A 19377-nucleotide genomic window follows, 5' to 3' on the forward strand; every position below is an offset into this window, starting at 1 on the left:
CTCAAGCATATTAAAAATGGCAGTTTCGGTTGTCCCCTTATATTCACGATTAATGCGTCTAATTTCCGCTTGATCAGGGCTGTCCATAAACGGCAAATCTTCCGGAAATAGGCTACTCACTATCCCTTCGACTGTAGATTCCCAGTCCGAAGTTTCTTGATTCTCTCTAATTATCGTGTTGTAAATTTCACCACACAAAAGTTTATTTCTTGAAAGCTTATAAATTATACCCCAAGGGTCAGCATTTCCTGTTTCCTTCACCAGACGTTGCCAACAATTTTGCCTGCTATCAGCAATTGCTTTATGGTACCTCTTCCTCAAGTCTCTGTAATCATTTTTCAAAGCCTGAGTGTCTGCGTCCGATAGATGCGGCGGGAGTTGAAGAATCTATGATTTGGTGCTCATGTGTCTATAGGAATGCCACTTCTGTAAAAAATCGAACGATTCGGCAGGAGTGGTGCCGCCGCCAACGCAAAGACTGGACTTGGGAACAGTAGAAAAAGATCATTTGGTATGACGAGTCTCGATTCACACTATTTTTTCACCAATGGTAGCTTGTAAGCGTGAGCTTTACGAAATCATGCATCCAGTTTCATGCCCACCACTCAAGCGGCTGGAGGTGGTATCACGATATGGGATATGTTCTGTTGGTACAGGCTGGGTTCATTCGTACGGTTAGAAGGCATGAACATACTAATGAATATCTTTCTGTCACATGATCGGACCAACTTCACCCTGCAATGTTTTTACCCGGATACGATGGATTTTTTCAAGACGACAACGTCCACCATGTAAAAATTGTATCTGAATGGTTCGATGAACATTCCTGAGATTTCCAACAATGGCCCAAGAAAACTTCGCCGTTTTCTACCTACTAGAATAAATCAGCTGACTTCCTGACAGAAGAAAGGCAAAATTTGGTGTTAGACTTCCTCCGACTACTAATGGAATCCATGCCACGACGGATGGGTAATTCGGGAAAAAGATGGCCGTACTAGATATTGAATAACGGTTTCTATTTTTTTTTTTTTTCTTTTTTTGGCCAGCGAGTGTCCTTTTGTTGCTAGAGAAAACTGAAGGTGCATTAATTATTGAGATAAACGAATGCAAATGGAAAATTAGGAACAGATTCTAAACACGCTCGTATATAATCACTTCATCAGTCCAACTAGAAATAAGGATAGTATTAATTATTCACAATATGAGATATTATGATATCTCATATTGTGAATAAGACGATATTTCTTCACAATATGAGATATAACTTAAAACGATGCCGTTTTATTAATAATCTGATTTATTCAGATATAGCTATGTATTCCTGATGCATTTGCACTATATTTATACATAGTCTAGACTCCTTCATAGCTTGAGGCTTATGCCCTAAACGCTTGAGTCTAAATATATGATACTCCATCAGGCATCTCTCATATTGTGGAGTTATACTTCATAACTGTTTTGCCATCATTGCATCACTCGGGTACCTACCCACCCACCGAAGAAGGGCCAAATAGCCCTGAAACGGTGCCGTCTGGGTGGTGGTATCCATCTGAGAATAAGTAACATTAGTCTTCTCCTTAGGTGAAGCGTTACTTATTCGAAGTAGTGCAATATCATGGCAACTCGTTGTGAAGGTATTCACAATATGAGATATAACTTAAAACGATGCCGTTTTATTAATAATCTGATTTATTCAGATATAGCTATGTATTCCTGATGCATTTGCACTATATTTATACATAGGATAGTATTAATTTAAGTAAAAAAAAAAAGAGGATGTGTGAGTCAAAAAATTCCGAAGATTGTTTGTGTGTCCACCCTCTATGATACATGCTATTACGATGTTATCAAAATATAACGAATGCAGCGTATAAAATGTTATGTATTTACGTATTCCAGGACAATACTATTGGATATTTGACGGTGACAAATTTACACCTGACAGTCCAAAGCCATTAACTGCTCTAGGCCTTCCACCATATTTGACGAGCATCGACGCTGTTATGGTATGGGGTAAAAACAAGAAGACGTATTTCTTTAAAGATGATCAGTACTGGAGGTATGATGATGCAACAGGTGGCATGGAGGAAGGATATCCCGACAAAATTCGACGATGGAGGGGTGTTCCAGAGGAACTTGACTCAGTATTCACATGGACAGACGGTAAGAATTTTAATAAACAAAATTTCCTTATATATAAACGTACAATCCCGTTACAGTAGTGTAGCTAATTAGTCTTTAAGCTATCTATGCCTTAATTTAGTATTACAGAAGACTGGTCGCGATCCAGTCAGATAAAGTTCTGACTGAACTATAGCCTTAATGGAAACTTATCTAAATCATAGTGTGACATGATTTCTGAAATTGTTTGCAATGCACATAAATTAATTTTTCCCCTTTATTAAAAATAAATACTACTACTGTTCAAGTAACAATAATATCTCAACTTATATTAAATTGTTCATTAGCAAGATTTGTTTCTCTTCGCAGTATTCAAGCGTAGTAATCGCTTTATACATGTTTTACAATGATTAATAACCTTTGTCTGTGCCCGATTGACAATGTAACATATTATACGATATATATGATATACGATAGTCTCAATAATCCGAAGTACCTCTAGCAAAAAAGAAAGTTATACTTATGTAATGGGACAAGTCATTAGCTGCAATAATGATAAATGGCTGAAAGTTAAGAGAAGAATAAATTTTGGATGGATAGCATTCAGAAATTATAGTCGCATACTGAGGAGCAATACCATAATTTGTCTGAAACGTAAAATAATGAACCAATGTATACTGCCCGCCATGACTTATGGAAGTGAAACTTGGGCACTCACCAAAAGAATGGAAGAGAAGCTGAGAACTACACAGCGAAGAATGGAACGAATTATATTAGGAATCAGAGTGTTAGATAAGAAGAGAAGCACGTGGAGTACGCAGAAAACTCAAGTAAAGGACATTCTTCTCAAAACTAAAGAACTAAAATGGTCTTGGGCAGGATACATAGCTCGAAGACATGATGACAGATGGAGTAAGAAAATAACAGAATGGTACCCAAGAGGAGCTAGAAGAAAACCTGGAAGACAACGACAGAGATGGACAGATTAAATTCACAAGTTCATGGGTAGTAAATGGATGGCCATTGCACAAAACAGAAGGAACTGGAAAGTTTCTGGAGAGGACTTCATCGTGCAGTGGATTGAAAATGGCTGATGATAACGACGACTTATGTAATAACCTCATGGATTTAGTATCAAAAAGAAAGCGTTTTTATTTTGTATTTTTAATTAATTACAATTTTATTACTGTCTTTCATTAGTGTAAAGATTTTATTAATCTTGTTTTAAAAAAATGCAGTATCTTTAAATATGTTATAAAATACAATTTTTATCGTTCCGAATAATCTCGGTTGGTTCTAGTCCCGTTTACTCTGGATTATCGAGAATATACTAACACTGCGGAAATGGATGACAAAGCCATGGCAAACTTAGTTCTGAATAAAACTCTACAATCACTAATATGATTAGTACTACGCACGCTACTGCTAGGATGACACCGACTCCACTTTCGTTCAAAATTATATTATTGAAATGGCAGGATACATAAGCTAAATACATAAAGAGCTCCAATAATGTTTTAAAATTCTACTGTGCAAGTAAAATCTATATATACTGGTGTTCAAAGAAAGTGCATCACCCCTTAAAATTGTAATTGCCGTCCGAATAACGTAAGTATAAGGCAATATTTCTTACAGATTGCATCAGATAAGATTGACACGCGTACGTGATGACGTAATATTGCATCAGCTGTTACTTTCAGCTATATAAGCACGCTCTGCAAGAGCTGCAGTCATTCCTTGCTTGTGTCAGGATGGCGAGTTACGTGCATTTGACGCCACGAAGAAAGAGTACTATTGTTGCTTTAAGTGAGGAAGGATGTTCTTTCCGTCATATTACTTATAGATTCTTGTAATCAGTCGACAGTGAGTAGATTTCTTTCCAAACTCAAGAATACTGGTTTTGCTGATAGGAAAAAGGGAACCGGACAAAAAACGTGTCTCTACGCCAAAACAGGACCGCGTTTTGAAGCATTTATGCCTTAAAAACCGTAAAGCTTCTTCGTCTGAGCTGAAAAGAGAATGGGAAGAACATGCAGGGGTGGTGGCAAAAGCAGTAACAGTCAGAAGACGCCTCTTCAAAAATGGACTTGTAGACCGTCGTCCTAAGAAGCCCCCCCTTACAAAAAATGAAAAAGGCCCGATTAATTTGGTGTAAGGAGCATGTCAAATGGACACCCGAGCAGTGGAAGTCAGTTATTTTCTCGGATGAGAAGAAATTCAACCTGCATGGCTCTGATGGGAGACAAACGATGCGCCGTAGACGTGGTGAAGAATACCATCCAGACTGTATGGTGTCTACAGTGAAATTCCCTACAAGCCAAATAATATGCGGGTGCATTTCGTATCACCTGCAGTTTATAAAAGGTTCCGTAAATGCCAATGGATACCTGGCTATATTGTAAGGCAAATTGCTGCCAACCATTAGAGACCATTTCAACCTGCCAAGTAACTGCATCTTTCAGGACGACTCTGCTCCTTGTCATCGGGAGAAAGGTGTAAGTAGGCAATTCTGTAGTTACTTTAGCTTCATTTCTGCATTAGAGGTTCGACATTAATGTATTTACATGCGTTACAGGTGAACAAATGGTTGGAAGAACGGTCCATTACAACTGTTAGCTGGCCAGGAAACAGCCCGGACCTGAATCCCATAGAGAACCTTTGGCATCGTGTGAAATCTGCAGTTGCCAGAAAGAAACCAAAGACCTTTCGTGAACTTCATAATTCGTGTTTGGAACCACGAACTATCAGTTTATTATCTTCAGAAATTGATCTTGTCAATGCCTCGACGGTGTTTTTTGTTAGTTGTTGGCTCATCAGCTTCTGTGGCCATATTGCACCTCCCAAGGTTTTTGCATTTTCTACTCTGATCCAAGCCCGAGGCGGGATTCGAACCCGCGACCTGTGGGTTGCCAGGTAGGCACTTTACCCACACGGATAGCCCGGTCGGCCTCGACGGTATGCTGCTGTTATCAGGGCCAGAGGCGGTTCAACTAAACATTAGTTTGCACTTGAACTTTTCATTTTTTGTTTTCCATTTAAAATAATAAACTGAAGCAAACTGAGGGCTTCTGATAACATTTCAGCCATAATTGTTGTGTTTACTAAAACTGTTGTATAAAGGTTGCAAATGCTCATTTTGGAATATTTTGAGGGCACCTGTCAAATATTACTTAGCTTTGCCTTAACTATTAATAAACATCTTTTGTTTATATTTCTATTTGTGATGCTAGTCGTTAATGTAACGTACCATCGCGAAAAGGGTGTATATATATTCAGATAAAATAGAATTCATAAGCTAACCATACACTGAGTGTACAGAAATCATGGGATACCTACCTAGTAACGAGTAGGCCCACCTTCCGCCCGGAAACAGGCAGTCACACGGCGAGGCATTGAGTCCACTAGTTCACGCAAACGTTCCACAGGTATTTCCATCCATGCTTGCTGCACCCCAACCATAATTCCGTTGCATTCCTGGGTGGAGGATCCAAAGTTCGAACGGACCTTTCCACAGCATCGAAAAGATGCTCCACAGTGTTCATGTTCGGTGAACGGGGAGGACATTCCATGGTGGTAAAATCTACGGAATGCTCTTCGAAACGTGTTCTAGTCACCACGGCTCTGTGGGGAGGCGCATTGTCCTGCCGTAGAAGTCCATTTCCCTGTGGGTGCACGATGATCACGAAGGGATGCAGATGGTCTGCAAGGATGGAGACGTAACCTAGACCGTTCGGAGATGCGTCTAGATGTACCAGACGTCCCAACGTGTCAGTTGAACACGCCCCAGATCATTACCGACCATCCACCTGCCTGATGTTTTTCTTGTTGACATGACGGGTGAATAGCGTCTCGCGGTTTCCGCCAGATACACACTCTCCCGTCCGCTCGAAATAACTGGAAACCGGTCTCATTTGACCAGGAGACCCATTTCCAATGATCCGAGGTCTGGTGCCGATATCCTTGCACCCAGTTGAGGCGCAGAGTCCTGTGTCGTGGTGTTAACAATGGGACTCTGGTGGGTCGGCGGCTCCCATAACCTACTGAGGCTAAGAATTGCTTGATGGTCTTTGTGGGGACGTTACTGGCACCTTCCTCGTTGAAGTCGGCGGTGATTTGTGCCGCTGTCGCTCTCCGGTTGGCCGAAACAATGCGAGACAGACGTCGATGGCCTGAATACGCCATTTCCGGAATAAGATCTCATCGTGGATAGTACTGCGGGCGGAAAAAGATGTTGGATGAGATCTTATTCCGGAAATGGCGTATTCACGACACTCTTGATCCTGTCGAACGTGGATAGTGCAATTTCTGTACCACCTCTGCGACAGAGTGACCCATGCGTCGGGCTCCCACTATCGTCCTTCTTTCAAAGTCGGTTAACTCATGACGTTTATCCATACTGACATCGAATTACCGTCTACGTGAATGCAGTGTACCTATATACCTTGCCCAGGAAGTGTACCTATATATCACGTTGCCCAGGAAGCAGGTATCCCATGAATTCTGTCCTTTCAGTATACTTGATACAGCAAAATATAAAAGCTAAAAAAGTTTATTCAATATGCTATATGGTCGTTTATATTATATAAGGGATGGGCAATAAATAATTGTCCTCATCTATAAATATCTGAGTTAGGGGTTTGATATTACATATGTACAGTATATATGTAATATTTTGTCTCATAAGTTAATGTTTATTTAATTGGTTTTCTAAATCCATCGATTACTGAACTAGAGCCGATGGATCTAGAAAATATATTTAATGTAGAGAGAGGCAGTATGCTGGAGAAAGTTGCGGTCCGATCCGTTACGAAAATTTCTCTCATTTGCAAAGCAAATCCATGTGGAAATGAAAGCTGTATATGGGAAGGACTACCCATCATATGAGACTGCGAAAAGTTGTAAGAGACAGTTCAGCTATGAGCGAAGCAGTGTGCAAGTTGACCCTGGAGAAGGAAGGCCCATCTTAACCACAAACCCCGCTATTGTGACTAAAGTGGAATACCTAGGTCTTGAAGACAGATAGGTGACTCTAAATTTTAGAGAAAATGAAGTGAACATTAGCCATGGGTCTGTTTGCACCATAATGCATGAGTTCCTATACACGTCTAAGGTGGAAGCCCGATGGGTTCCTCGATTATTGACGCCTCAAAAGCTCCATAAGAAAGTGTTCCGCACAATTATTGCAGCTTTGTAGAGAGAATGTTGATAAATTTTTTGACCAAAATGTGACGATGGGTGAATGCTGAATACATGTAAACAAACAATGGAAATATTCATCTTCTCCAACTCCCAAAAAAAGCTAAGGTTCAATTGTCTGCCAAAAAAGGTCATGTTGACAGTTTTCTAAGACTCTAAAGGTATCATCAACCTTACAGACTATCTTCCAGGCAACATCATCATTGGGGTACTACTACTACTACTACTACTACTACAGAAACTCTCTGGGAAAGTTAAGCTGTCAAAGTTGAAGAGATGAGGAAAGCTATCCAAAGGCGTCCACTTGCTGGCTGACGATTCTCCTGCTCACAAGGCTATTTTCACAGTGGACTTTGCGATCAGATGTATTTGAAAATCTACAGCACTTCTTCAGACTTCTTCCTCTTTCCTGGAAGAGGAAGAAGTCTGAAAAAGAAGAAGTCTGAAATCTGCGGCCCCATTATGGGGCCACAGATTTCAGACTGATCAAGAAGTAATTAATGAAGTGGAAACCAAGCTTGGTTTCTGCTCAAAGTGAGGAGTTCTATTCAAGAGGCCTGAAAGAGCTTATCCACAGAGGGGAATAAAATGTGTAGCTCTAAAAGGTAGCTACATAGAGAAGGATGAATTGCCAGCCAAGTTTCCAATCCATAACTCAAATATTTCTAGGTGAGGGTGAATATTTATTGACCACAGCTCGTAATTAGAATAATTAGAACAATTCACTGCTGACATCGTTAGTGTACAATAATAATTTTAATTTTTCATTTCTATATCTCTGATTATATTCATCTTAAACTTTAATTCTATTTTCAGAGCAAACATACTTCTTCAAAGGAAAAGAATACTGGCGTTTTAACAATATTGATGTAATAGTAGATGAAAAGTTTCCTCGATCGGCAGCCGAAGACTGGTTTGGTTGCCAAAATCAGTAGCATTATGAATGAAATTTGCTGTTAATTTTTTGCAGTAACTATACCGAATAAACTAGGTGTTGTCCAAACACTTTTTAGTTATTTGCTAAAGTTTTTATTTGAAAGTGTGCTGCAGGCGCTAATTTCTTTATATATTCATTTTCATATTTCAAAAAAAAAAAAACGTTATTAGTCATGCGCTATTTTCAGAAATGAAGCAGACTCCATGTTTATTATTTATGTTATTAATATAGCTCTTAAGGTTCAAAAGTGATGACCTGTATCTGAATCATCACTTGAAAACTGCAGTTTACTTTTAAGAGATGAGTTTTGTTTCAAAGACAATTTTCTACAGAGATTGCGGGATGAGTTTCCCTTTCCAACTTAGTAGAAAGAAGTCAAGTGATTTCAGTGATATGAACATGTATTAGGTTCTGGAATTGCAAAGATGTCATAGATCGATAGAATCTATCTTTTGTGAAAAGTTAATGTATAATTACATATTTTGGCTACAAACACGTGGGATTCAAATAAGAAATCCGAACTGATGTTTAAAGCATCGTTCAGCCCGTTATTTAAACAGCCTCATAGTTATCTGCGTACTTCTATAACGCGGATATAATATTAGGCTCGTTTCACATAGCTCTTGGGTAGCACAGTTGGCAGGATCACCGTTCTCCCCACACCGGGTGTAAAAGACCTGAGTTCGAATTCCTTGATGCTGTGAGAAATTTTAATGCGCCTTTTCCACAACGTGGCTGAGTTAGCTGGTCGTAGGCGAGGGTAGCATGGTTTTGTCTTCCGGAAACTCGGGTTTTTCGTCCAGAAAACAAAAAATCAACTACAGAACATACGCAATTTACAGACAGTATACAGAGCAATATGGTCTTAGACGTTGATGTTCCTAAAAACCCTACTATAACGTTGTTTCACATAGAAATTTTTCATATTCTGAATTTGCCATTTAAAATCAGTTCTCTTTTAAAGTTATTTAAAATCAGTGTCACAGAAAAATATTAAAGTACTGCTCAGGGGATGAGTAATTTCCATGCGGTAGGGCAGCCTAGCGTACAGTTGTTCACACCTCTTGTTGCTTTAGGTATTTTGCAATTTTCTGTATGCACTGTACAAATATTTACCCCCTATTTTTTTTTTTTTACTGTTCCTGCAGACGGTGTTCAATTCAGCAGAAATTTCTAATTTCTATAATTAATTAAATTTCTTTGGCTATCATGCAGTAAAAGAACATTGAAATTTTGATGGAATCAAGTTGCTGATGAAGGGAAAAATGAACTGGCCATTACGAGATGAATATTGTTATGTTACAGTATTTTGTTATTCTGAATATTGAACATTGTTATATGCTGCTATGGTTATGGGAAACTTACCTGTAGCCTACAAATACTTAAGAGGACCCTGCAGCTGCCACATTGGTCGCAATTTCTATTCTTCTATACTGTGTGGAAAAATCCTGCCCCGACAAGAAATTTTTATGCATTTTGGCCCAGTTAGTCGGTCTCGGGTGAGAGTTGCTTAATTTTTCTTGCAGTAACTCAGATTTTTCATCACACAAACAGATAAACCGACTAGCGTATGCACATAATTTATATACACAATAAACTGACTTCTCATGACCAACAAATATGTAACCCACAAAGGATATCCGTAGGACAACCCAATCCATGTTGAAAGACGACTTGATGATTTGTATGAACTTGAATAGCGCACTAATACAGAATTACATAAGCACGAAGGGTTGGGGAAAGGAGACCTTTCTTTGTTTAGTCCAAGTAAGTTTCAATTAGAGTTTATTGCTTATGTAGTTTCAGCAAAGTCATCAAGTTGCCTATACAATTAAAATGTATAAAAATGTATTAGAGAATGCAGTTAACAGCATTAGCCCTCATTTATTGGTAAAAACAACAGCAATCCTTCTTGGTATTGATATCATAAGGCATGCTGATATTGCTGATTATGTCAACCATTTTGTACACTCTTAAAATTTCCAACGTTAGTTTGGCAGCTGCTGGTGCTCTCTGATGCGTTTTTTCAAATGACCCTGCAGTTTCATGATTGGATTGAAATCTCAGGAGAATAGGTAATAAAAAAAAAATTAACTAAATATCAGTAATGCATTAAATGCACACGTCATGAAATTTCATCTAAGATCAACTAGTATTCTCCAAGTACAATTTCTTAATTGGGTTAACCTGGGAATTGAAAACGTTATATTGGCTAAACGTGTTTCGAAAAAAGGAAAGAACGAAAAACACTCCTACGACGGTCGTTCCTGTGCTTTTTGGCAGTTAAACATTGGAAAGGTAGGCACTCGGTGGACAAAGTTCCTTATAAACGAAAACCAACTTACTGTAATATACAAGGTTGAATAATTAAGTTCCAGGTTGAGTCTACTGCACACGGGGCAATAATGCAATGCGTTGTGGCATCGACCTACGTGACTGCTTCTCTTTTACGAGGTCATCACGTATCGCAACTCGTTCACACGCAGTCGTATTATACTGTTATGTTTAAGGCGTTGTCACTGTATAAAGTGATGGAACAAAGATCGAACATTAAATTTTGTTTCGAGTTGGGGGAAAGGAACACATATGAGGGAGCGAATTATTAAAATAAGATTTCGGGATGGCTGTGAAGATCTGGAAAGCGACGAGCGCTGAGGACGTTCAACAATTCTTCGAGCTTCAGAAACGGCCGAAAAAAGTTCGAATCTCTGGATTGCGTCATGTCGAATTACTCTTCAGTTCTGAGAGATGATTTAGACAAACGGAAGATTTATTATACACAGCTTGACTGATGAATGAAAGCTGCTTGGACTTGAAGCATGTAAAGAGATCATTCAAGCTTTTTAAGGTTGATCACTCCTTGTGCGATTCGATCACAAAAAGTGACGAATCGTGGTGTTTCGAATATGATCCACAAGCTATGGTTAGACTGCATCTTGAGTACTGTATACAGGTCTGGAGGCCTCACTTTAGGAAGGATGTAGAGAAGGGCAACCAGACTCCTGAAGGGAACAAAAGGGTGCTCTTACCTACAAAGGCTTCAGTTCTGAAAATTGCAGCGTCTCGAGGCTAGGCACCTGCGGGGAGTTCTGATTGAGGTGTTTATAGCCTTGAGTGGATTGAGTAAGCTGAATGTAATGGCATTCCTCCACTTGCTGACACTACACACATGTGGAAGGATGGTTGCAGGATAGATGTGCAGAAGTTTGCCTTCAGCCAGGGGGTGGTCGATTGTTGGAACAGGCTTCCATCTGTTGTGGAAGTGAATACTACAAATAAAGGGCAAATCATGGAATGGCGATCAACTTGCTCTCGCAGACAAAAGTTTCGTTCTCAAAAATCAACTAAAGTAACGATGATAACTTTCTTCGATCAAAGGATAACATTCATAAAGAATTTGTTCCATCATGTAAGACAATGAATAAGGTGTATCGTGCACAAGTTTAGGATTGTTTATTAAAATAATTTACCGAGTAAGGACTTAATTTCGAAAGAAAAAAAAGGAGTTGGTTCCCATTGTATGATCAGATCAAACTGCATTCTGCGCAAATTATCAGAGGGTTTTTTTTTTTTTTTTTTTTGATAAAGCGTGGGATTATGAAACTAAACTCCCCATTCCCCTAATTTATCTCTCCCGGACTTGAATTTCCAAGTCAACTGCGCGTTGAAAGTACCATGATTTGACAACGTAAAGAACATTAAAAGAAATAAAACAATGGAACCGGAGGCAGTCAGCTCAAATTCTTTTAAAAAGCTATTATTAATAGTTCTACGAGCAATCTCAGATTTTAGTAGTTACTCAAGACGATTACTTTGAAAAATATTATTTTTTATACTCTAAAATCTAGTTTCCTTTAAATTACCCCAATCCTGGAACTTAATTGTGAAACCTCATAAAGCAGGAGCCAGTTCAAAAATACTAAACTTGATCAAAGACAACAACATGATCAAAAAATGGTGACAAATAATATGGTTATGGTAATAAATGAGGAAAATAGAAATAATCTACTTACAATAGGCACAGAGAGAGAGAGAGAGAGAGAGAGAGAGAGAGAGAGAGAGAGAGAGAGGGAGAGAGAACTTCGCTCTCTCTCTCTCTCTCTCTCTCCCTCTATCATGTTTAAATAACTAAATAGCGTTATACACGCACTGGCCAAAAATTAGAAACCTTCATTTAATGCGTAGCAAGGCCACCTTTTTCTCGAATTATAGCCCATATATGTCGTGGCAACCATTCCGTTTGGTGTCTGAGGAAGGCTAGCTCCATATTTCACCATTCCTCCATCAGGATATTTCTCAATTGCTGTACTGTGATCGGCAGAAAACTGCGAAGCCAAACTGCCCTTTCCACCATACCCCAGACGTTCTCAATTGGATTCAGATCTGGAGAATTATGCGGCCAAGACAAGGGAAAAGGTATTCTTGTATTGATTGCGGCCTCCAGGGTTACCCCTATATACCGCTGTAGCATCTGTAGGTTATTTATAGCCGGAAAGTGTGTGTAAGTGTGTGTGTGTGTGTGTAAGTATATATGTGTGTTGTAATGGTTGTTGTTTGCCGGCCCTGGAGTCTTAGCAGCCGGGAGGCAGGGAGCAAGCTACCTGCGTCCCCACTCCCGTGCCTAGCCACGTGGAGGCGCTCCAGGAACTATCTAAATTACACTAAGTGGGCCAAGACAGATGGAAATCTTGGGAATGTTCCTCGAACCATTCAGATACAATTTTTGTATGGTGGATAGTTACATTGTCTTAAAAAAATCCATAGCAATTTGTCTAAAAATGATACAGCAGAAAGATATTCACTGGAGGTAACAGGAGCTTCTAAACTGCATGTGTGGACCCAGTCCATACCAACAGAACATAATTCCATGTCATGATATCACCTCTAGCCGCTTTCAAGCTACCACCGGTGATAAAAAATAGTGTGTAAATCGAGACTTGTCAGACCACATGATCTATTTCCACTGTTCCACAGTCTAGTCTTGGAGTTTGCGGCACCACTCCAGTTGAATCTTTTTATGGAAAGAAGTGGCTTTTATATACCTAACATTTGATTATCTGTAGACGCCACTGCAAAAGGTTTCGAATATTTTGATCAGCGAATGTATGATTAAAATGCTTACAAGTTTAACAGAAACAAACAACAAGCACAATAATCGTTACATAAAATAAGAGAAAACATTTTTTTAATTTAATAATCAACAATTCCAATGGAGAAAGTTTTAAAGCTTAAATTAACCATATAAGGGTGCAGTAATACCAATTTCATAAAGAAATTAATCTAACAAAAATATTACAGTTTTTTTAATCCTTGATTAATAACTTATTCTGCTTTGATCATCATACTAATTTCTCAATATGTGACTGATTTTGTAAACGATGGGTGCCTTCATCTACACTTACAAACCAAAGAGGATCACAACTGAGTATTGAAGTTTTGGGAAATTTTTGATCGTTAGTGCCGAGTTTAGTGAGACCGGATAATACTGTTGGTTGAAATTCGGGTTTCTTCAGGAACAATGAGTTGTCCTCTGCATTTCGCAATAAGTTATTCTCACCAGTAACACCAGACCGTAAAGGTAAGCAGGGACGTTTCTTTAATCCTTTAAATCTTCTCTTCCTGCTACTGCAAGAATAGCAGAGAATCATACCACATGTGAACAAGAATATAACCATACTTGGCATGCAGAAGAAATTGTGACCAATTATGCCAAAATCATTGGTGTTTAATCCGACTTCATGGGAAGAAACTCCGTAGCACAACGATCCATTGCAGATGAAGTCGTAGCAATTACGGTGATATGGTCGATGTATTCGGTGGATATGGAAATGCTTGCTTATGTTCGGTTTTCGTCCGGCTTGTCGACCAACTACCAATAAAAATTGTCTATGATGAGGTCCCTTCACATACGGTTTTAATTTTTTATCGGGATGATTGCCAAAATCCTTGTTCAGTATTTCTTCTGTTGCAGTGGGAGCTGATGTCAGAATACCCATTAGGCCATTCAATTTATCGTCGATATTGGGACGAGGTGTGGTGATCTGTGGATGCGCGAAGAGTGAATCAGCCCTGGCATCAAAGCCCATTTCCTCTCCAATTAGATGACTACTCTCGTTATGGGCCAATGAGCTGCTGTTTGAGTGGTATGCACGGGAATGGGATCCTCCAAGCAGCAAAGTCACGACGAAATGTGTAAAATGCAGCACCGACCCAATGAAACCTCCATCTCGCCTTCCTGGGAGGAAAAAGTAGTCAATGTAACTGTAACTCATAAATAATGGATTATTATAATTAATGCAGTTAAGCGCAAATAAATGCCATAACATCTAATGAAATCCCAAGATCATTAGTATTATAAACACTACACAGTTATGCTATTGATTTACAGAATTAATATACTGTAATAACACTCAATAATCGTTAATGGCAGCTAATGGTATTAGAGACGAAACTACTGCACGCTCAGGTCCACCACTGCAATGGGGACTGGGAGTCTGAGAACTCCATGATTGGTTTGGTATGATTGTAAAAGATCACGTGGGAACCTTTTGGCAACTGGGGGACGGCGGCCAGAATTCATAGTGTCGCCTTTGGCTGGCTGCCATTAACAATGAAATTAAAAATTATTCATGTCATCGAGTCCAGCAGTACATACAAAAGGAAACTTTTTAGGAGTATACACAGTTTTATAATCTACACCATGCCATTCGCAGAGTGACCATATTTAGATATCTTGCAAAATGAAAATGAAAAGCTTACCCAGAGATGGGATGAGGGTGAAGCAACGACCGAGATACCTGCTTCGTGTGCAAGGTTGTGAGGAGCCCAAAAATTAAGGAAATTATGAGAATTCAAATAACATGGGATAATATAGATGCAATGCACGAAGTACTATTATCTCAAAACGTATGAGACCCGCCAATCAATACAGGAACATAATTAAACCATGCCAGAAAAATGACTATTTTACAATAAATCAATCAGTACAAATGTTAATCGTATTTAGCAGTCACGGGCTTGAATCTCGGTCCACTCAAAGAGCGTGTGTTACAGCACTCGCGCCCCTGACCACTCGGCTACACCTCAGGCCTGTAGATTTTCGGTTTATGCTGAGTCAAAATTGTTATGCCCAGCCTGATTAAAAAGACCTTGTCTATCCTTATCGTCACTTTAAGTCTTTCTGTTCACTTTCAGTGCTACACTCCATACAGCGCTTTCTTGTCGAAAGAGCTGTATGGAGTGTAGCACTGGTTTTCATATGATGGTTTTAATATTTATCTTTCTATAGCCTGGTTTAATTATGTTCCTGCATTGATTAGCGAGTAGTTTCGTACATTTGACGTGTCTTCAATATACACTGAGTTGGCATTGCATTAACAACACCCCCTTGTGTAGGACTGGACTGGATCTGGGACGCTGGTGAAGGCTCAAAGTCGTGAACGGCTGATATAAGACTGTAGTTCGCACATGTGGCGATCAGTTTATGAGCATGTGCGAGGAAGAATGGGTCGGCGTTCAGATCTTTCCGACTTCAAACATGGAATGATTGTGAGGGCAGGCGTGCGGGTGCCAGTATTTTGACAACAGCCAACATTGTTAAGTGCTCCCGTTCTGTATTGTCACGAGTCTACTGTGACTGGCTCAACAGCGGCAGAACATCAGTCAAAGGTCACACGTCGGTAAGACACGTGGTCGATGACCGTGGTGAGCGTAAAAAAAAAAAAGTAAAGTGCAGCCATTATCAACCCACTTCACGATGGAAGCCTCCTCAACAATTCATGCTGAGGGAAATGGACCATAATGTGCCACGCTGGTCCAGTGCGGGTTGGCAGATCGACCGTATTCAGCAGTCAGGGGCTTGAACCCCGGTCTACTCAAAGAGCGTGTGCTACTGCACTCCCGCTCCTGCCCACTCGGCTACGGAGGCAGTGTGTCTCATCTCGTTACACAGCAGAATGGCCCAGCTAACTTCCTAGCACGACTAGGAACAGCAACACCAATATCCACATGGACTATGCGCCAACTATTGGCTCGTATAGGCTAAGGCTGTCGGCAGCAATCACGGTTACCGGTGACGACTGCCACAGCCTGTAGTCTCGCTCGCCGCGAGATAAGAAACTGCACCCTTCATGGGCATGTCAGCACCAAAACTGGTATACCGACATATTCTGACGAATTCAGTTTCCAATTCTATCTCATGCTGATTGGATTATCTGCATTTGGAAAGTGAAACGTGAGGCTACACCACCTGGATGTTAGTGTTCAGGCTAGAGGTGGTTGTGGCATGACCAGGGTCCTCTGATCACCGTTATTCACCAGTTCGATGGGAACGCTTACCTTTCTATCATAGCCGAACAAGTACACCCTTTCATGATGACAGTGTATCCAGAAAACTCCGGCGTCTATGAATAAAACAACGCCCCATGCCACAAGGCCTGACAGGTTGCTAAATCGTTTCAGGAACATGACAATGAATTCTCCTTCCTCCCATGGCCAATTCAGTTTCATAGAAAATATAACATTTGATCCGAGAAACTAAAATAGAGTCGGTTTTCATTGAAAATTCAAGGTGTGAAAGGCTCAGAATTTCCAAGTATTTAGAAAATTCGACTAATTTAGGAAATAACGCATAGTTCACAAAATTTTAAAGAAAATAGAATATTTCTTCCTACAAATGCAGTACTATATATGAATTTAATAGAGTTTGTAAGCACTTTTCCATAAAATATTCAAATTTCTGATTCTACCAGCACTGTCAGGCATTGCGCTGAAAGGATCACGCCACTTTTATTGCTCTTTGTTTCTGACCGGAAGTGGTTCAGCTCTTGACCTCCAAGTCAAATACGTTTACAAAAATAAGGTTAAGCGTTCTATATAGGGTGTACGCCCGAAACTTCTTCCCAAGCAGCGGTAGTTAATTTGTTTTCTGGCTGCACATATTCTGGGCATGACAAATATTTATTTATTTCCTCTGCCCTGAAGGAGAAATTATCACTTCTCAACATGTCTTCTAGTTTCCACTAAAACGACCTTGTGTCAGCCGTAGTGCACTCCACTACGGATACTTCCAAAAATTACGGAAATCAAAGAAAACTAAAGCGGGAGGCCGAAGAACAGGAGGAAAAAGACCAACACAATGCTATTTTATCGGAAGCGAGAAAAGACCCAAAAAAGGTAAAAAGCGTAGAAAGAAGAAGCGAAATGATATAACAACCTCAAATCTCGACAACCACGTGGAAGAGCAGCGAAAAGCCTCTACTCCAGCCCAAATTATTTTTATCCGAATCTGACCTCTCAAAACCAGAATCAGACATGAGGGATATAGGGAAGTTTCGCTCCCAAGATATAAATGGTTTCCCCCTTTTGGAAATAGAAAATAAAAATGACTTAAATAAACCGGCACCAACATCGAGTATTAAGCTAACAAAGCTCACAACTGACGGAGAAATTACTTGTTTAACTTCCAATGGTACCAGATAAATTCAAGATGCTCACAGCTCCATTACAGACTTACCCACGCAGGACGCGGTCATCCTCCTTCAAAAAGAATTGGAAGGATACATTTTCAAAGAAGATAATAATATTACCAAGTCAGCTACAGAAATGATTCTGAGATCATGGTGTGGATTAGAGAAATTGGTAAATGCTCTATTGATAGAAAATGAAAGGCTTAAGGTTAAAGTGGATTTGGAACATTGTATTGTATTGCAACAATGTATTGAAGAATTAAAAGAAACCGTTTGCTGCTCACTCTTTTGCATCTATTCTTAAGAGGCCTGCTCACCTGGACCATATGTGTACGGATATGGTTTCCCCGTCTTCGGAAAAGACCGCTCCTGTCAAACAACGTGATGTTGTTTGACAGGAGCCATCAAGAAAAAGGAACAAAACAACCATCCAGAAAAATGAACAAAATTTGCTTATAGTTAGAGCTTCTGATGCCACACAAAGCTGAACTAGCAGGGAAGTAAAAGACAAAGTTATTAGCACACTGAAAAAGGACCTAAAGGAGGTAAAAGTAAAAGCACTTCGTATGATTAAAAATAATGGAGCTATCATTGAAACGAGCTCAAAAGATGATTTGAACTCCAATGCTTCCTTAAAATCCCTCTCTGAGGCTGGGCTAAGAGCTGGGCCGCCAAAAGAACTAAATCCTACAATCCTAATTTTTGATATAACAATGATTTAAGTGAAGAAGACATTCTGGATGACATCTTTCATAAAAATCTAAAAGACTGTATCACGAGAGAAGAAATAGGAAAAGAAATTAGCTTTCGTTTTAAGACAAAAGCTAGATCAAAAAATTCATCAAATTGGGTGCTGGAAGTATCTCCTCTGATTCATTCCATTGTTACCTCACTAGATCGAAACTACATCGGTTGGTCAGCCCATAATGTTAAAAATTTCACTGTCGTGACAAAGTGTTTTTGCTATCTGATGTTTGGTCACACATCAAACACATGTAAACAGAATGTGCCTCGGTGCGGGCACTGTGCTCGTCAAGGACATGTATTTAGTGAATGTCCTCACAAGGAAGAACCACCCGTCTGCTCAAATTGCAAACGAAAAAATAAGGATCACAAGCATTCCATTCGCAATAATTCTTGCCCAGAATTACTTACGAGCTATAGAAACTGTAAGCACACGAACCATTCACTCCGAACTTAAGGAATCACAGTGATACGTTACCAGTACCACTTCTGTTGGTATCTAAAGCACGTATACTACAGTTAAATGCTCATCGGGCAAGATCGGTTGCCGATGAGGTTCGCCGTTTAGTAGATGAATAGCGTTTTGATCTTATTTGCCTACAGGAGCCATTTCATCCCGGTGGTAAAGTTCTGGGGTACCCCATGACCTCAAGAATAATTCAACCCAATCATGAGGAACTGAAGTCTGCAATAATTATCTTCAATAAAAACCTTGATATAGTCAGAGTTCCCAGTCTTTGTACACAATTTGCAACGTGCATTAATGTTACTAAAGCAACACTTTCATTTTATTTTATTTCCCTGTATTTCCCGCCATCTACAGATATCGCTCCTCATCTTCATAATTTAGACTCGGCGCTTCACGCTATTGACCCAGAGCCTCTGCTAGTTTTAATGGATGCAAATTCTAAA

At 39.7% G+C, this 19377-nt stretch overlaps 1 protein-coding gene across 1 annotated transcript in view; it reads left to right on the plus strand.

Moving 5' to 3' along the window:
• The window catches only part of LOC150090218 (matrix metalloproteinase-17-like), a 39949-nt gene extending 31669 nt beyond the window's left edge, over positions 1-8280 (plus strand). Inside the window, exons 8-9 of the mRNA XM_090369022.1 lie at positions 1900-2163; positions 8134-8280. Coding sequence (XP_090225148.1) covers positions 1900-2163; positions 8134-8252 — 383 coding nt within the window. The 3' untranslated portion in view covers positions 8253-8280. The remainder of the gene's footprint in view (positions 1-1899; positions 2164-8133) is intronic.
• The last annotated feature ends 11097 nt before the right edge of the window (positions 8281-19377 follow it).

This window comes from Mastigoproctus giganteus, chromosome 2 (genome assembly GCF_048544385.1).
Source record: "Mastigoproctus giganteus isolate SK-2022 chromosome 2, ASM4854438v1, whole genome shotgun sequence".
NCBI classification, from domain to species: domain Eukaryota; kingdom Metazoa; phylum Arthropoda; class Arachnida; order Uropygi; family Thelyphonidae; genus Mastigoproctus; species Mastigoproctus giganteus.